The sequence below is a fragment of the Macaca mulatta genome, chromosome 2, assembly GCF_049350105.2.
Source record: "Macaca mulatta isolate MMU2019108-1 chromosome 2, T2T-MMU8v2.0, whole genome shotgun sequence".
NCBI lineage: Eukaryota > Metazoa > Chordata > Mammalia > Primates > Cercopithecidae > Macaca > Macaca mulatta.
In genome coordinates, this window is record NC_133407.1 from 34,397,758 (window position 1) to 34,416,315 (window position 18,558).

The window sequence follows — 18,558 nt, forward strand, 5'->3', positions numbered from 1 at the left end:
GCTTGGAGGTGTCTCCCAGTCAGGAGGCATGGGGTTCAGGGACCCACTTAAGGAGGCAGTCTGTCCCTTAGCAGAGCTTGAACACTGTGCTGGGAGATCTGCTGCTGTCTTCAGAGCCAGCAGGCAGGGACATTTAAGTCCGCTGAAGCTGTGCCCACAGCCTCCCCTTCCCCAAGGTGCTCTGTCCCAGGGAGATGGGGGTTTTATCTTTAAGCTCCTGACTGGGGCTGTTGCCTTTTTTTCAGTGATGTCCTGCCCAGAGAGGAGGAATCTAGAGAGACAGTCTGGCTACAGAGGCTTTACCAAGCTGCGGTGGGCTCTGCCCAGTTCAAACTTCCCAGTGGCTTTGTTTACACTGTGGGGGGAAAACCACCTACTCAAACCTCAGTAATGCAGATGCCCCGCTTCCCACCAAGCTCGAGCATCCCAGGTTGACTTCAGACTGCTGTGCTGGCAGCACACATTTCAAGCCAGTGGATCTTAGCTTGCTGGGCTCTGCGAGAGTGGGATCCACTGAGCTAGACCACTTGGCTCCCTGGCTTCAGCCCCCTTTCGAGGGGAGTGAATGGTTTTGTCTCGCTGGTCTTCCAGGTGCCAGTGGAGTATGAAAAAAAATTCCTACAGCTAGCTCAGTGTCTGCTCAAATGGCCACCCAGTTTTGTGCTTGAAACCCAGGGCCCTGGTGGCATAGGCATCCGAGGGAATCTCCTGGTCTGTGGGTTGTGAAGAACGTGGGAAAACCATAGTATCTGGGCCAGAGTGCACCGTTCCCCATAGCACAGTCCCTCACAGCTTCCCTTGGCTAGGGGAGGGAGTTCCCCGACCCCTTGCACCTCCCCTATGAGGTGATGCCCCACCCTGCTTTGGCTCACCCTCTGTGGGCTGCACCCACTGTCTAACCAGTCCCAGTGAAATGAGCCGGCTACCTCAGTTGGAAATGGAGAAATCACACACCTTCTGTGTTGATCTCACTGGCAGCTGCTGACCGGAGTTCTTCTTATTCAGCCGTCTGCCCAAAATTAGTTTTTAAAAATTAACATGGGGATTAAGGATTCAGCTATTTTTTCAGAAAGCAGAGCTTTAAGAAAGCAGAGCTCTAGAACCAGGGCTTCATGGATGTGAGACCAGTGCAGTTACACAGGACCCCAGGTTCAGGAAGGAGCCCACACAAGGGGTTTCATAAAATTTTATCTTTGAATTTGTATTTTATGAGTGAAAGCTGGTAAGACAGTGGACACAGGCTCAGGGCTTAAAGCCTTGCTCATGTGCTGTCTTGCCTTTAAGACATCTACCTGGGAAGGTTCCTCTGCCACCCACTCCTAATCCCCACCCCATAACTACTGCAACCTTCCATTCCCAGTGTGGTCCTAGGTAATACTGAGGAAGACTTGGGGTGAAGTAAGACTGCCAGGTCCCTATAAGTGTCTATACTCCTCTGCAGAGTATCTGTCCTAGTTCTCGAGGGAGAATGGCATTAAATACCTAACGAAAAGCACAGTGACAGGTCCACAGACAAATACAGATCCCCCCCAAAACCAGCTTTTTTCTCTTGTTTCTTGAACAAGGATTTCTGCATTGTCATTTAGCACTGGGCCCCACAAATTATGTAGCTGGCCTGTCTAGAGCCTTACTACTCAAAGTATGGTTGCAGGACCAGCAGCATTGGTATCACCTGGGAACTTATGGAAATGCAGAATCCCAAGTCCTACCCAAACCTACTAAAGAACAGTCTGCATTTTAACAAGATCCCTGGATGATTTGTATGACATTAAAGTTTGAGAAGCAGTGGTCTAGAACACACTCTGGAATTCAGTGACCTATTGGAGGACATCTATGATTCTAGCCCCAATTATTTTCATTATGATTGTTAAATGAATTGTCCCTTTCTTTGACATAAAGCAACTGCTATTCATGTTGGAAGATGGGATGCAGAGGGAAAGAAAGTTGGCCGGTAAGAAACACTGAAAAAGGAATTGCTCTGAGCACCAAGCTTTGCCAACCCTGTTGCTTGAAATGACACTTGCCCTGTTTTCTACCTTGGGCTTAGCTTAGCATCTTTCCTAGCAGCACTGAGTGCCTTATTGAGGGGAACTGTAGCCAGCTTAAAATAAATTACAGCTCTTCTGGAAATTGCTTTGACCTTTATTTGCATAAGTCTTCAAAACTTGCTAGCTCTGGAAAAGATGGGAAAGGAGCACCTTATTTTTATTATTGGCAGAACGGATTTTTGAGCCTGTTTGTGAGTTACTTGGCATGGTATGGTTGGTTTTGTTTTAGTAACTATTTAGGTTCTAGGAAAAATTATTTTAAAAAGCAACCAAGAGGAATATGAAATAAACCCCTATGCCTTCCTCTTGCCCACTCCCCAGGCTTCCCTGGGGAAAAGTATCTGTCCTGGCCAGAGCTAGTGGGAAGGTTGGAGCTGACAGAAAGCTGCTGTCCGGTTGCAGTGAGGGCTGAGGCAAATTTCTTCTCCAGGTGTGGAAGGGATAATCTCCAGGAGTGAGAGAAATAGGAGCAATCAGTCTCTGGTACTTGTGTCTTTATCATGAAGTCATAATTGGTGAATGTACTATGAGCAACACATTGTTAATTTGTATTATGCCATTTACAAGATTTGTCACTGTCAATTCAGTATTTCCATAACTAGGGATCTAGTCTAAGGAAAGATCAGAGATTGGCACAGAATTAAGCTGGAGAATATTCATCTCAATTATACCTATAGGAGCAAGAAGTTCAAAGTGGGATGCATGCCCCAGCAGGTGGTGCAAAAAGAGGGTGTATGTGAGACATATTAGAATTTGCATTTAACTTTTAAAATTTTAAAAACAGGGCGGTGGCTCATGCCTGTAATCCCAGCACTTTGGGAGGCCGAGGCAGGCGGATCACCTCAGGTCAGGAGTTCAAGACCAGCCTGACCAACATGGCGAAACCCCATCTCTACTAAAAATAAAAAAATTAGCCAGGCATGGTGGCGGGAGCCAGTAATCCCAGCTACTTGGGAGGCTGAGGCAGGAGAATCACTTGAACCCGGGAGGCAGAGGTTGCAGTGAGCCGAGATCTCACTATTGCACTCCAGCATGGGCAACAAGAGTGAAACTCCGTCTCAAAAAAAATAAAAAAGGTCAAATATGGTGGCTCACACCTGTAATTCCAGCAGTTTGGGAGGCCGAGGTGGGCTGATCACCTGAGGTCAGGAGTTCAAGACCAGCCTGACCAACAGGAGACCAACAGGAGAAACGCTGTCTCTACTAAAAGTACAAAATTAACCAGGCATGGTGGCACACGCCTGTAATCCCAGCTACTTAGGAGGCTGAGGCAGGAGAATCGCTTGAACCTGGGAGGTGGAGGTTGCGGTGAGCCAAGATCACACCATCGCACTCCAGCCTGGGCAACAAGAGCGAAACTCCGTCTCAAAAAAAAAAAAAAAAGAAAGAAGAAAAAGCTTTACTAATTTGTAAGATGGGGACTCCACCTTGCTTCTTTACTTGGTCCCTAAGTCAGGCAGGCACATATTATATGAGATATGTTGAGAAAAGAACAGGAATTTCATAACATGAGTCTCTTCTCTCTGACATAGCAACTGCATGGATATAATTTATAAATGATCATTAGAGTGGACAGTTTTTTACTGATGGGGTACAAAGTACCTTATAAGAGATCTAAGGAAGTGTGCAGGGAGGACTCTGCCCCCAGTTTCGGGGAGGAAAGAGCAGCACAGGGCCAAATTGTAAATTCAGCTCTATGGATTGCCCTGAGCTCTTGCTAATGGGCCAGTTTTAGCAGCCTTTTCTTTTTTTTTTTTTTTTTTTTTGAGACAGAGCTTCGCTCTTTCACCTAGGCTGGAGTGCAGTGGTGCAATCTTGGCTCACGACAACCTCCGCCTCCCAGGTTGAAGTGATTCTCCTGTCTCAGCCTCCAGAGTAGCTGCGATTACAGGCATGTGCCATCACACCCAGCTAATTTTTATATTTTTAGTAGAGACGAGGTTTCACCATGTTGGCCAAGCTGGTCCCAAACTCCTGACCTCAGGTGATCCTCCCACCTCGGCCTCTCAAAGTGCCAGAATTACAGTTGTGAGCCACTGCGCCCAGCCCAGTTTTAGCTTTTTAATGGAAAGTAGTGTTGTTTCAGTTGATGGAATGTTTCTTTCCCTCAGTTTCAACTTGTTTTATAAGAGCCTTCAGGATGTTTCATTAAAAACTGTAGCTCTCTCAGCAGATTTCATTACACCTCAACTTTCATTACCAACTCTACCTTCTGAACACAACTTTGGCCTTCTGCTCCATTCTGCTGTACCTCTGTTAAGCATTTTGCTTTCCACTGCAAAAAAGCTAATGCTCAGGTATAAGATTAAGATGAAAGGAAAACTAAGCTTATTAGAAAAATTCCTAGTCATTTAGTCAAACATCCACACCTGCTGAAAGAGAATGGCCAAAGGGTCCTCGGGAACACTTGCTTTTCTATAGATACATTTCCCCCTGAGTTTTCTAGGATAAAAAGCTCATCTTTGAAATAATGATGTTTTGTTTAAACAATCCTTTGTGAGAGAGGCTTTGTCCTGGAATGCCTTGTGCATATTAAAACTGTAAATAATCTTGTCATTTGGAATAAATCTTCTTAATGTGCATGTTATAATTGAATTCATCTCTAATTAATGTAGCATTACCATGTGGCAAAGGTGGATTAGCTTCTGTTTTCTGATTGCCCTTGAACATTGCCTCGAAGTTGCAGGATTGCTGATGAAGTCAATAAGGGCTGTGCATTGATTTTCAGACACAAAGACCATTCCCAGCATGGCTGCAGACGTGTCCCCAGGACCAACAATTTTCAACAGTGTGATGGCCAGGACCAAGATGAAACGCATGAGGGAGTAAGTAGCATGTTGCCTGCCCCCTAGGAAGGTGCAGTGTTAAAGCATATTGACCAAGCGTGTGACCCAGTCATGTGATACTGTCTTAGTCCATTTGTGCTGCTGTAACAAAATACCTGGGACTAGGATGCTCCAAATTAGAAACTTCTCTCTCAAATTCACTTTCTGTATTGGTGCTGGTTGAATAATTAGGGAAGTTTGGCAAGAATTATTTTTCAGTTGATTTGCACTTATAGTATTCTTGCAGCGCAGCACATTCTCATCCATACTAATGTTTGCAAGCTAAGGAAAAAAAATGCTGAAAATTATTTCCAAGCCTAAAGCTGTTAATATGTTTATATACTTACTGTTTTCCAACCCTACCTGTACCAGAGTGGTCATATAATAACATAATTACCATGGCAAGAAGTGATTCCCAGAAACTGGAAGTGAAGGAGTTTGGATTAATTTTTCCCTCTGTAGAGGGAAGCTACCTCCACCTCTCCTTGCTTGGAGGAGATAATATAGAAGGTGTTGCTAATTTCCCAGTTGATAGTCTTTAAAGAAAAGAAAAGTGGTTTGCTTATTTTACCCATAAAAGTTAACAATGTGGTGTCAGATTTTTGATCTAAGACTTCATTACTTTTGCAAAGTACACTATACCCCACTTCCGAGCATATTATGAAATGTTTTAAATAATTAAAATGAAAATATTTTGCCAAGTTAATTGGCCAAGATGCATTCTAATGATTTTATTCCTAGTGTGTTGTTTTTCTCCTTATTGCTTTACTGTAATTGACCAAGTACTTTCTGGCTCACCTTTTTAATGTGGGCTAATGCAGTTTGAGTTATTCCGCCGTGGATGGTATTGCTCCTTTAGTGCAATAACCTGCCATCCTTTTATATTTTATATTGTGACTCCTTATGCCATTCCAGAAAAGACAAAAAGGAAATCAAGGCTGCAAAGCTGCGTATCATTTGAGCATGTTGTGTTTTCTCAGTTTCAAAGACTTAGAAGCCAGCCAGAGAGAGGAAATCTTGCTGTTCTTTCTCCGCACAGTGATTTTCTCTGCACAGTGATATACTGCATGCTCAGCATATGAATCTCAACTATTGGGATGCCAAGAAGAACAGTTAATGACATTTGTCTCCATAGAGATTATAATGTAGAGACAACACAAAACTTAAAATGCAGAACGTTAAGTGACAACATAATGGTTATGTAATATGAAGGGATAGTTAATAACAGTCCCCAAATGGGAGCGTGACCATGAGCCAAATAGATGATGAGAGCTCTAAGGTCAGAAAGGGGAAGTTGGAAGGCCTCTGGGAGAAGCAGAGATTTAGCCTTCACAGAGTGATATAATTTGGAGAGGTAAAGAAAAAGGAGGAGAAACTGGAGGTCAGCAGATTTGGTGTCTGAGTCTTGGCTTCACTAATAAATGGCTGTCTAACCTTTCACAAGTGATTTTCTAAGATTCAGTTTCTTCATCTGTAAAATGGTCATGTTAATTGCCACAGCTGGATACCCAGGAAGCATACTCAGAGATGGAAATTAATGTGTAGGAGGAGGTTTGTGAGGGAATCTTCTGGAGACCAACACCTGTGGAAAGGTGGAGGAAGGAAGCAGACTAGTTAGGGAGAAGTCAAGCTGTGACACAGGTCATTAGAGGCCTCTGCCAACCCCATAGGGAATTATGGGGCTAGATGGCCCTGCAGGACTGTCCTGAGTTGGGACAAGAGGGCCTTCATAACCCCATCAATCAGACATTGCATGTGGGCCACTCTGGGAAGGGGCCGTGACTGAGCAAGATGTTGACTTCTGTATTTACCAGTATAGACTTCATCTAGATTTGCCAGTTGTTAATATTTTGCCACATTTTTATAATTTTTCTTTATATCTATCTATATAGTATATACACATATACACTTATAAATTATTATTATTACTGATCCATTTGAGAATAGATTCCATGCATCACAATTCTTCATCCCTAAGTATTTAAATGTGTAGCTTCTAAAAACAAGAACATTCTCTTATATAATCACAGTCTGATGATTGAATTTAGGAAATTTCACATCAGTACATACACTATTTAATATACAAATCCATATTCAGATTTCATTGATTATCCCAATAGTACCCATTATAGCAATTGTTTTTCCAATTCAGGATACAAGCCAGGATCACACATTACACTCAGTTGCTACGTCTCTTTGGTGTATTTACTCTAGAATGGTTCCTCCATCATTCTTCGTCTTTCATGACAATGACATTTTTTAAGAGTTCAGGCCAGTTGTTTTGTGAGATATCTCTTACTGTGGGTTTGTCTGTTCCTTCCTTATCATGAGCTTCAGGTTATACACTTTTGGTGGTAGCCTACATAAGAAATATTGTGTGTCCTGAGCTGTTAAACATTTAATTATAGGAGTTTCAGCCACAAATAAAAGTAGTCAGAGTAGTATAATTTTTCTATAGACTAATCAACCCAACCGGTTCAACAGTTATCACCCATGACCAATCTTGTTTTTCTATACTTCCACCTGTTCTCACATGTTACTTTTAAGGAAGTCCTATTCATCATATATTATATCTATAAATATTTCAGTGAATATGTGAATTTTAATCTGTTCTTTGACATTTTCCCTTGAATGTCCATTAGGCATCTCAAGCTCAGGATTTCCAAAACCGAATTCCTAAATTTCCCTACCACACCTGCCCTCTCCACAGCCTTCCCCATTGTTACATAAGCAAAGGCGAGATCTAGGTGAGAAGGAACCTTCCAGCTCAGTAAGTAATGCCTGAAGGCTTACTTAGTGTGTGGCAGTTTAAGGATATCAGGCAAATGACTTTGTCATCTCCTCTATGAAGAAGTGGGGTGGCAAAACACCTGGTGATCATACTGACATCCTTCTCCAAGTTCTCTAAACTGGGGCCCTGGGGCTTTGTAAGTATTAATATATACAATGTCAGGCATAGAGTAGACCCTAGCACAGTGGTCAGGAGGGAAGATGCAAGGGGCAAGCTGCTGGGATTTATATCCCTCTTTGCCACTGACTAATATGTATCCTTGGACAAGTTAACCAAACTCTTTGGGCCTCAGATTTCTCATCTGTGAAGTGGGACTAATAATGATTTTTGCCTCGTAGAGTTGTTATTAGGGTGAGTTGAGATAATATATGAAATGCACTAAAAATAGTTTATAGCACATAGTAAGTGCTCAATAAATGTTAACAACTTAGACTCTCAATATGTGTGTGGTTGCTTCACTTTGAAAATCCCCAAGCCAAGTATCTGAAGGTGTTGACATGTATTAGTGATGTTTTATACCTGAGGGCATTGGTAAGTGAAGCAGCTGTTTGTTAAAACATTCATGTAGTATCTTTTTAGCATGCAAAAAGTGCTAGTGCCAGTTCTCTGAGAAAATGCCATGAAGTTGTTTAATACAAATTCCAACCATTTGCAGTTCTCCAACTTGGACTTCTGGCCACAGCCACTTCTCACTCTTGCAGGGAGACTACTCCATAAATGAAACTCGCCTACTGGTGCACAGACAATGCCAGCTCTCAGAAGTTATTAGGTGGTACTGCTCAGAGTCATTGGAATGTTGGCAGAATGACAAGAAGTCAGTGTTGACTTCTTTTCTGACTGAGGAATTTCCATGTACATTTGAAGAGAGGTTGCAATTCATAATATGGATAGATAAATGATGAATGGGTAGGTGAATTGATGGACAGGTAGGTGGATGGATGGGTGAATGGGTGGATAAGTGGGCCTTTGTGGCTCCGTGGTCCTCCTGAAACTTCTGCTCTCAGGGAAGGGTTTCTGTTCAAAAAAGCTTTTTTAAAAAATTTTTTTATTTTTATTTATTTATTTATTTATTTTAACTGCCTCAAGCCAGATTAAATTCCAGGCCTGACTCCATGTTCCCACTAGAGGCCAAAAAGGAGACCCTATGGAATGACAGCTGGACAGCTTTCAGCTCTGAGGAGGGCAAGGGGCACACTGTGACTAAGACTGGTCCTTTAACTCACAGAGGCCAAGGCAATGTACATGAAGGGCCTGCTCTGTCCAGATGAATTATCCTCTTGGCCTCAGCTTTATACATCAAGTGAGACCACTGGTGTCCTGTGCCTTACTACTTAGAGTGTGGTCCCTGACCGGCACCAGGGACATCATCTGGAAACCCGTGAGAAATACAAACTCTCTGGCCTCATCCCTCCTGAATCAGAATCTGCATTTTAAACTATTTGGAAATTCATATACGCATTAAAGTTTGAGACATTTGTTACCAGAATGTGAGTTGGAATCAGTATCAGTCTTAATAAAAATCAAATATTATATAAAATGTATTATATATTTATGTTTTAAGGCCCTAATATTTTTGACTTTTAAAAATTTACTTATGCTGGGAATGGCGGCTCACATCTGTAATCCCAGCACTTTGAGAGAACGAGGCAGGTGGATCACCTGAGGTCAGGAGTTCGAGATCAGCCTGACCAACATGGTGAAACCTTTCTTTACTAAAAATACAAAAATTAGCCGGGCATGGTGGCGCACGCCTATAATCCCAGCTACTAGGGAGGCTGAGACAGGAGAGTCACTTGATTCCAGGAGACAGAGGTTGCAGTGAGCTGAGATCACACCATCGCACTCCAGACTGGGCAATAAGAGTGAAACTCCATCTCAAAAAATAAAATAAAATAAATACTCTTATTTTCCATTTATTTTAATAAGGAGTATATAATTTACCTGTGGCAAAACTCACCTCTTTTTATATAGTTCTGTAAGTTTTGATTTGTATACAATAAGATTCACTCTTTAGTAAACAGTTCTATCAACATTGACAAGTGCAAATAGTCATATAATTATCAGCACAATCAAGATTATAGAACATTTATCTGTCCTGAAGATTCCCTGTGCTACCCCTTTGTAGTCAGCTCCTCCCACCATACCCTGCACTTCACAACTATGGTCTGCTTTCTGTCCCTATGGTTTTTCCTTTTTACAATGTCATATTACTGAAATCATCGCTTAGCATCATAGACCCCCATTGTAACTGGATAGTAGTTATGAATATGGATCTAGATCTATGCATAGTCACATGCTAGAGCCTTGTAATTTTGAATAACTTCATTCCCCACAGAATTGTCACAAGGAGACTCAGGTCTGGCATTAAAGTCACAAGCATCTCACTAGCAACTGTCCCGAAGGTTTCTGGCCCCAGTAAGAGTCTGCTGTTAGAGGAACTTTCTACCCAGAAAATTTTGAGGCTAAACTGCTGGTTTCCCTGTCAGACTTGTCAGCTTTTTGCAATGGCTGGGAGGCCTTAGTTCCTGAGAACAGTGAGAGTAGAGGTAGGCTCCTTCCATCTTGCTCTAGTGAGATTTCTAGGGATCAGATCCACCTCACTAAAAAGCTTAATAATGGAAAAGTCCTGAGAATCTGGGGGAGCTTCTGGGCCCACTTTTCCAGTTGAAAGTCAGGGACCTGAAAAACATCTGGGCCCTAAGAAACAGTTTAATGACAGGGATGGCATCATTCTCTGGTGACATTCTCTGAATCGCCTTTGCATTGCCAATTCATGCAGTGAGCACAAGAAAAAAATTAATCTTTGTAGGGATACATGTTCTCCACTTTAGGAATGGCAATTACACATATAGTAGGCTATTTAAGTTGTCCCATAGCTTACTGGTGCTCTTTTTTTAAGGCTTTTTTCCCTCTCTGTGTATCATTTTGGATAGTTTCTTTTGCTATGTCTTAAAATTTATTAATCTTCTGCAATGTCTAATCTACTGTTAATCTCATTCAGTGTATGTTTATAAATAGACATTATAAGCAGTTTGAGATTCCTAGCAAAATTGACTAGAACATTCAGTGTATTCTTCATCTTAGACATTTAAGTTTTCATCTCTAGAAGTTTGGTTTCAGTCTTTTTGTTACATCTTCCTTGTCTCTGCTAAACATGCTCAATATTTCCTCTATTTAATAAGTAGAGTAGAGTTATACTAATTATTTTGATGTCTTTGACATTGTGAGTTAAACTCATCCGGTTTGGGTGCTGGATAATTTTGTATTCCAATAAATAGCCTAGATCTTTGTTTTAGTTGCTTGGAAGCAGTTTGATACTTTTGGTTTTTACTTTTGAGCTTTGTTATGTGGGACCAGGGCAGCATTTAGGCTGCAGCTGGTTATTTCCCATTACTGCAGCAAGACCCTTCTGGGTTCTCTATGCAATGGCTGATGAATGGCCAGGTTTACCAGTCTGGCAAGTATGAAGGTCTGAAGAGGCACTATTCATGGCACAATGTGAGCTCCAAGTACCAATTTATCTCACCCACTCGTGTCCTTCTCTCTCTCAGCTCAGTAATCTCCCCACATGCATGTGCTGGTCTACACTCAGCTGAATCACACTCTATGTGTGGGTATTCACAGGTTTATTGACTTCTTTTGCTTCACATTTTTTGAAACTGCTTTTGTTTTATTACTTTTGTTAATTATGTAACGTTTTCATGGGTCCAAAGTCAGATCTATTAAAAGCCATAGTTAATGAAGACTAGCTTCTATCCTTGATCCCTTGCCCTATTTCCTCCCTTCCATGTTTAAAAATTTCATGGTTCATACTTTCATTTAAAAATATATTCAGATAAATGAACCTCTCTCCTAGTGCTTAAGAAATTGGTAACATATTATACACATTTTGTCTCCTTTGTTTAGTAATATATGCTGGAGCACAGTAGTATATGGCAATATGCTTTACTTCTTTTTAAAGCTTCCAAATTCTCCTCTGTGTAGATGTACTATTGTTTATTCAATCTGTAACCTAATGACGGACATTTGAGTATTTGCAATCTTTTGCTAGTTCAAATAGTGCTGTAATGAATAGCCTTGCACATTCAGGGTTGGTTGTTTGTTTTATTGCCAGTTTATCTTTGAGATAGATTTCTAGAAGTGAGATTGCTTAGAGAATAAATGCATACATAATTTTGGTAGATATTTCCAAAAGCCACTTTGTATTCCCACCAGCAATGTATGAGAGTGATGTTTCCCCACAAAGTACGTTATCAAACTTTTGGAGTTTATTCTGTCTATCTATCTATCTATCTATCTATCTATCTATCTATCTATCTATCTATCTATCTCTCTGTCTATCTATCTATCTAATCTATCCATCCATCCATCTATTGTATATCTACTTTTGTCTTTTACAAATATAATACTTCATTGCGTGGTCTATTTTACTTGCTTTTGGTATATTTTTTGGAACTTAGGAAGCTATATTTTCATGTCTTACAGCAAACACACTTGAGATTAAAGTACACAAAATGTCCCCAAATCTAAATTTGGAGTGTAAGGGAAGAAACCGCTTTTAGCCTCAGGTTTCAGCTGAGATGTCCAACACAGCTTACCAGAAACCTTGCTTACTGGGAGTCAAATGGTGTTGCTTGCAAAGATTAATAAAAGTGATACTTTTTTTCTCATTTAGCTATTTAGCCAGAGATTTTTGTTTAAATTATCTTAATGAGGAGTGGGGGTTTGTGGTATTCTACATCTCTAATATCTAGGAGGAATCACCTTTCCAGGGCTGCTGATTTTGGTGTCATCAGTTTTAGATTATTAATGCCTAGAGATCAGACATGAGTCTGGCATTATTAATGCCATAGAGATCAGTGTAGTGACATGCACATCATGCCCAAGTGAGCATTGCTTCTCCTACATGTGGACATTGTGTCTATAGTATTTATAGAGGAAGATGAGGGGTAAGGTGATCTTCATGGAGCTGTCTCATGCCCTGGCATATCGAATGGCTACCACAGTGCATGCCACTGCTGATGCTCAAAGCAGGTTTCTGTATTTTTGCATCTGTGTCATAGATGCCTGTTCTCCTACCCAGGTCAGGGCACAGCCCTGGTAGCGTGCTGCCGTGAGGGCTGAAGTCAACTATTTAGAGGCTGCAGAAGGCACAGGGAGTTTCTATAAGTAACAGTGAGGTCAGACCTCATAACTGATTCAGTCTCAGCCGGTTCACAAGTTCTTGAAATTTTTCTTTCACTTTCAATCACAGGAAGATCTCGACAGGAAGATCTAAACAGAACATGAGAAGTCCGTGATCTTTGTCGTCCTTCTTGTTAACCTGATATATAGCTCATGGTACAGTAGCTATCGCTTGTAAAACTGATGGTGAAACATTAAGCACTTGCTAAAAATGTTCCCAAGATGGGGTAGTAACATGACATTTATAATCGTACCAGCTCAGTTTTTGAACGGGACCAAAGCCATACCAGTGTTTATATGGAGGGAAACTTGCTTTCAATGCATGCCTCGTTTGTGCCAGGGAGTGTGCTAAGCCGGACACCTTCTGTTCCATGAAGTTCTCACCATATACCTGTGAGGTGCAGAGGACTCTCCATTTTACAGGTAAAGAGTTTGTATTTTAAGAGGTGAAGAAACCCTCCCATTGCCGTATAGCTAGTAAGTGGCAAGACGACATTTCAAATAGAAGTGTAGTTAATTCTAAAACCAGAACTGGAAAGTACTGCCAAGATGAGATGGGAACAGTGGGAGCTGAGTGATGCTAAAGTCTAGATCTCATCAGGAACTCTAAAGAAGCCTCTCTTTTTTTATTATACTTCAAGTTCTAGGGTACATGTGCACAACGTGCAAGTTTGTTATGTATACATGTGCCATGTTGGTGTGCTGCACCCATTAACTCGTCATTTACATTAGGTATATCTCCTAATGCTATCCCTCCCCCTCCCCCCTCCCCACAATAGGAACCGGTGTGTGATGTTCCCCTTCCTGTGTCCAAGTAATGTAAATGACGAGTTAATGGGTGCAGCACACCAACATGACACATGTACCCATATGTAACAAACCTGCGCTTAGAACTTAAAGTATAATAATAAAAAAAGAAGAAAGAAAAAAAAGCATGCAACATGAACCTTTCAATTCTCAGAATAAACTGCCATATCTGGGCTCCCAGTGCCTGGGACCTCAGAAAGGAGGCAGGTTTACTTTGACAGTATGGTTTGAAGATACTGACCAAAAAAAATTTTCAAAGAGATTATTTTGGATTCTTGATAAGGCGGGGGTAGAATCAAGGAATTACACCTGTCCTTCATTAAGCCTTTCTGGGTGTGAGGGGCACATGCAGGTAAGTCACCCTTGTGCAACATGAATGTGCTAACAGAGCAGCCAGAAGCACTCTGGGTAGAGTCAGGTGCAGAATAATGGGCGAAACCTTAGAAAAACTGGAAGAATATTAGAGCCCTAGTATTTCCCACTCCATATGAAATAGCAGTTTTTTTCTGTCCATCTGTGCCCATAGAAGCTGGACTGCAGGGAAAGGTAATCTCATAGGAGTAGGCATGCTCTTTGGTGCAGCCAAGGATTGTTTAGCAGACACAGAGATCCCTGCCTCCAGAACAAGAGGTAAGGGTGTATCATGGGAATGGGACCCAAATTTGGCCACTTGATCTGTTTGAAGGATGGTCCAAAGATGTTTGTTTGTTTGTTTTGAGACAGGGTCTCACTCTGTCACCCAGGCTGGGGTGCAGTGGTGCCATCTCAGCTCACTGCAACCTCTGCCTCCCGAGTTCAAGCAATCCTCCCACCTCAGCCTCCTGAGTAGCTGGGATTATAGGCATGCACCACCATGCCCGGTTAATTTTTACATTTTTATAGCGATGGGGTTTCGCCATGTTGGCCAGGCTGGTCTCGAACTCCTGACCTCAGGTGATCTGCGCCCCAAAGTGCTGGGATTACAGGAGTGAGCCACCATGCCCTGCCGAAGATCTTTGTTTCAAGCCTACTTCTATCTAAGATTTTTAAGGCCCAGGTGGTATCTGAATCATAAGAGTATCTCAGAAATGTTATCCTCCCTCTGTCAACATGGGAAAGGCTGTGGATTTGACCTACTTGCCACAAGTCCTTCAATCCTCCAGATGCCAAGCTGAGCCGGCCCACCTTGGTCTAACTCCAGAGCATTTTGATTTGTACTTCCTCGTGGCATTTCAGCCCTTGGAAAACACTATTATACCAGTAATATTATGTAAGGAAGGCTGAGATTTTGATTTGCCTTAATATTCTCCACTTCATCCCAGGGGTATCCCTTTCTCTGGACATGATACAGATTTACATGCATTCCATGTTCCTGCCATAGAAACTATCATTAGTCCTTTGCTGTCCAATATTCATAAAAAACCTAGTGGCAAAATTTCATATTCATAAAGGTTAGCTGGAAAGATATGACCACCACCAATTTCTCCCCATCTTCTAAATCTTACTGCTGGATCCACCCATTTCATGACCATGACATTTAAGGGGACAGAGGTCTCCTCTGCCCACTTGCTCTCACTCCCAGTTGTTTGTCCTGAGTGTGCTCTGATTTCATGCTGTTGATTTCAATTAAGGATATCACAAGAGATATTGTCACCTTCTGTATCATGCCATGTTTTCAGGTTTTCCTCCTCTACATTGAAATATTCTCTTTCTCTGCTGTCTTAGTATCTGGGAAGTTGTTTCTCCTGAGTAGCAAGTTTGTTTTTAATCCTAGGGTTTGAGTTGGTGAGCATACTGATCATCTTTTCTGCGTTGGCCACTAGGAATCATAGAATCAAATTTACCTCTCTCTTCAAAGATTATATGGTATGCAATTCTTTTTCTTTTTTTTTTTTTCTTTTTTTTTTTCCTTTTTTTTTTTTTTTCTTTCTTTTTGAGATGGAATTTCACTCTTGTTGCCCAGGCTGGAGTGCAATGGCATGATCTAGGCTCACCACAGCCTCCACCTCCCGGGTTCAAGTGATTCTCCTGTCTCAGCCTCCTGAGTAGCTAGGATTATAGGCATGCACCACCATGCCTGGCTAATTTTGTATTTTTAGTGGAGACAGGGTTTCTCCATGTAGGTCTGACTGGTCTCGAACTCCCGACCTCAGGTGATCCGCCTGCCTTGGCCTCCCAAAGTGCTGGGATTACAGGCGTGAGCAACCGTGCCTGGCCTATATGGTATGCATTTCTGTGTTAATCTTACTCTTAGATTATGACTTCCCTGATTTTATTTTTCCTCTACCCCGATTTCAACTAATTAGTGTAATGTTTTGTATAGTATAACATACGTTCTTTTAGGCTCCCTCAAATGCTTTGTGAAATGAAAGGGTATATATTAATAAATAAATTATAGAACTATAAAATGGAGATTTAAAATGTTCCTGTCCCCTCCCAGATTAAAGCTACTCATCAGAACTCATCAGAAAAGTCAGGTGTATTAGTCTGCTCGGGTTGCCATAACAAAGTACCATAACCAAGTTGCTTAAACAACAGAAATGTATTTTCTGACAGTTTTAGAGGCTGAACATCCAAGATCAAGGTGCCAGCAGGTTTGGTTTCTCCTGAGAGCTCTCTCCTTAGCTTCTAGATGGCTGTCTTCTTTCAGTGTTCTCGTATGTCCTTTTTCTATGTGGACCCATGTCCCTGGTGTCACTGTGAGTCCAAATTTCTTCTTATAAGGACACCAGTCTGATTAGATTAGGGCGCACAATAACAGCCTTGTTCTAACTTAATCACCTCTTTCAAGGCCTGGTCTACAAATATACAAATATTCAGAGGTAATGGGGGTTAGGACTTCAACACATGAATTTGGGGGATACACAGTTCTGTCTATAACATAAGGTGTTTTTATTATCTGTGGTGGAAGGACTTTCTTACAGGCCCTTTTCTCCCTTGGTCATGAGGCATAGGTATGAGTGTTTGGAAGGCACTCGCACAGACCGTGGCACTAGCATCAAATGCCTTCCAAAGGACCTCCACCTGTGGAACAGAGGTGATTGATGGGATTTGGTTTGTAAACTTTTTTGCTTAGTGTCACCTATGACAGATAAAGAGGACAAGCCTTATGCTCTCCCATTAGAAATTTTTGTCCACTCCTGTGCCTAGGTCTCAGGTTCTAGGTGGTGCACAGTTCCAGACCTGCCAGCAGCACCACAGCTTATATCTCAGCAACAACTGGTCCAGGGCACACCTGAATTTCACACAGATTATTCTCAGGATGGTCTGTTATCACCCAGAGGTTCTTGATAAGACAAACTCAGTGCTACTGATTTCACTGTCATGGTGCAGCACAGCTTGGAGAAATGGGAAAGAGCATGCCTATCTTTGCCTCACCTGTCATCCAAAGCGGGAGAGAGAACTCTGATTTCTTAACATTGTCTCTGCAAGTCAAAGGATCCAAATTCTTGACACCAGCAGTTAAAACACAGGGCCTTTGATTGAAGCAGACAACTGAGGGAGTTTTCCAGGAGGTCTGAGAAAGCCAACTCATTATCCAGGTCTCTGAGCATACAAATAATTATGAGACTCTGAAATATATTTTCCCACGCAAGTCAGAAATGGCTCAGCCTCTGTTTTGCACTGTTGATTACACTATTGGGTGGAAACCTGTTACAGTTCTTGGTCATAGACTTACCCTTGATGCCTGGCAGCATGGGTAGGAAACTGAGCGAATGTGTGGTCCTTCCTTACATCAAAATGTGTGTGCACCCTCACCAGCGTCAGGTCAAAAATGAGAGGCAAGAGGAATTTCAGACATAGCAGGAGTGCCACTGCTGTTACATCAGCTTATAAGAGAAAAGAAAACAGTATTATTTTGCAGTGTATTTTGTCAGCAGCAATGTTCTGATCCCAAGAAATTGTGATGTTCACCATGGTAAATCAGTGAACTAGCCGAGACTTGAGAGAAGCAGGGAGAATGCAGCTTACATAAGCCCAGGCTGCTACCCAGGTCAGGGGTTCTGTCTCCGTTGTCTCTTGCCGAAGTCATTGTTGACTAGACAATTGTCAGTTAGTGTTCTAGGCCCAGGAATGGCCCCTGCTGCTGTCATGCTGCCAGACTCTCTGTGACCCCACCCAGCACTTGATGCAGGAGGTTTGAGACAGCTTTCAACTGTGCACCTAGATTTCTACTAGTATGCCAAACTCTGTAAGATCAGATAACTGCTTACTGGAAAAATCAAGATCTTCCCTTTCTTTTTTTAAAAGGTGTTGTTTTTTAATTTTAGGTTCACAGCAAAATTGAGAGGAAGATACAGAGATTTCCCATATATCCCCTGCCCCCACACATGCATAGCCTCCCCATTATCAACATCCTGCACCAAGATGGTACGTTTGTTGCAACTGATGAACCTGCATTCATACAACATAATCACCCAGTCTACAGTTAGCTTTAAGGCTCACTGTTGGTGTTGCACATTCTATGGGTTTGAACCAATGTATAATGTCATGTATCCATCATTATAGTATCATACAGAATAGTTTCACCACCCTAAAAATACCCTGTACTCTGCCTAGTCATCCGTCCCAACCCCTGGCAACCACTGATCTTTTTACTGTCTCCACAGTTTTGCCTTTTCTGGAATGTCATATAGTTATAATGATATAGTATGTGCCCCTTTTCAGTTTGGCTTCTTTCACTTAGTAATATTTAAGATTCCTCCATGTCTTTTCATGGCTTAATAGCTCATTTCTTTTTAGCATTTGTATAATATCCCATTGTTGGGATATACCACAGTTTATCCATTCATCTGCTGAAGGACATCTTGGTTGCTTCCAAGTTTTGGCAACTATAAGTAAAGCTGCTGTAAACATCCATGTTCACTTCTCTCTGTGGACATATTTTCACCTCCTTTAGGTAAATACCAAGGAGTGTGATTAC

At 41.8% G+C, this 18,558-nt stretch overlaps 1 protein-coding gene across 28 annotated transcripts in view; it reads left to right on the top strand.

Moving 5' to 3' along the window:
- NEK11 (NIMA related kinase 11) overlaps positions 1–18,558 on the top strand; it is a 310,863-nt gene that overhangs the window by 238,240 nt on the left and 54,065 nt on the right. For 20 of the 28 annotated variants that reach the window (XM_077991454.1, XM_077991458.1, XM_077991459.1 and 17 more), the window contains one exon: positions 4,777–4,873. The exons of the other annotated variants lie outside the window; for them this stretch is intronic. In XM_077991454.1, coding sequence (XP_077847580.1) covers positions 4,777–4,873 — 97 coding nt within the window. The remainder of the gene's footprint in view (positions 1–4,776; positions 4,874–18,558) is intronic. 28 annotated transcript variants of the gene reach the window in all.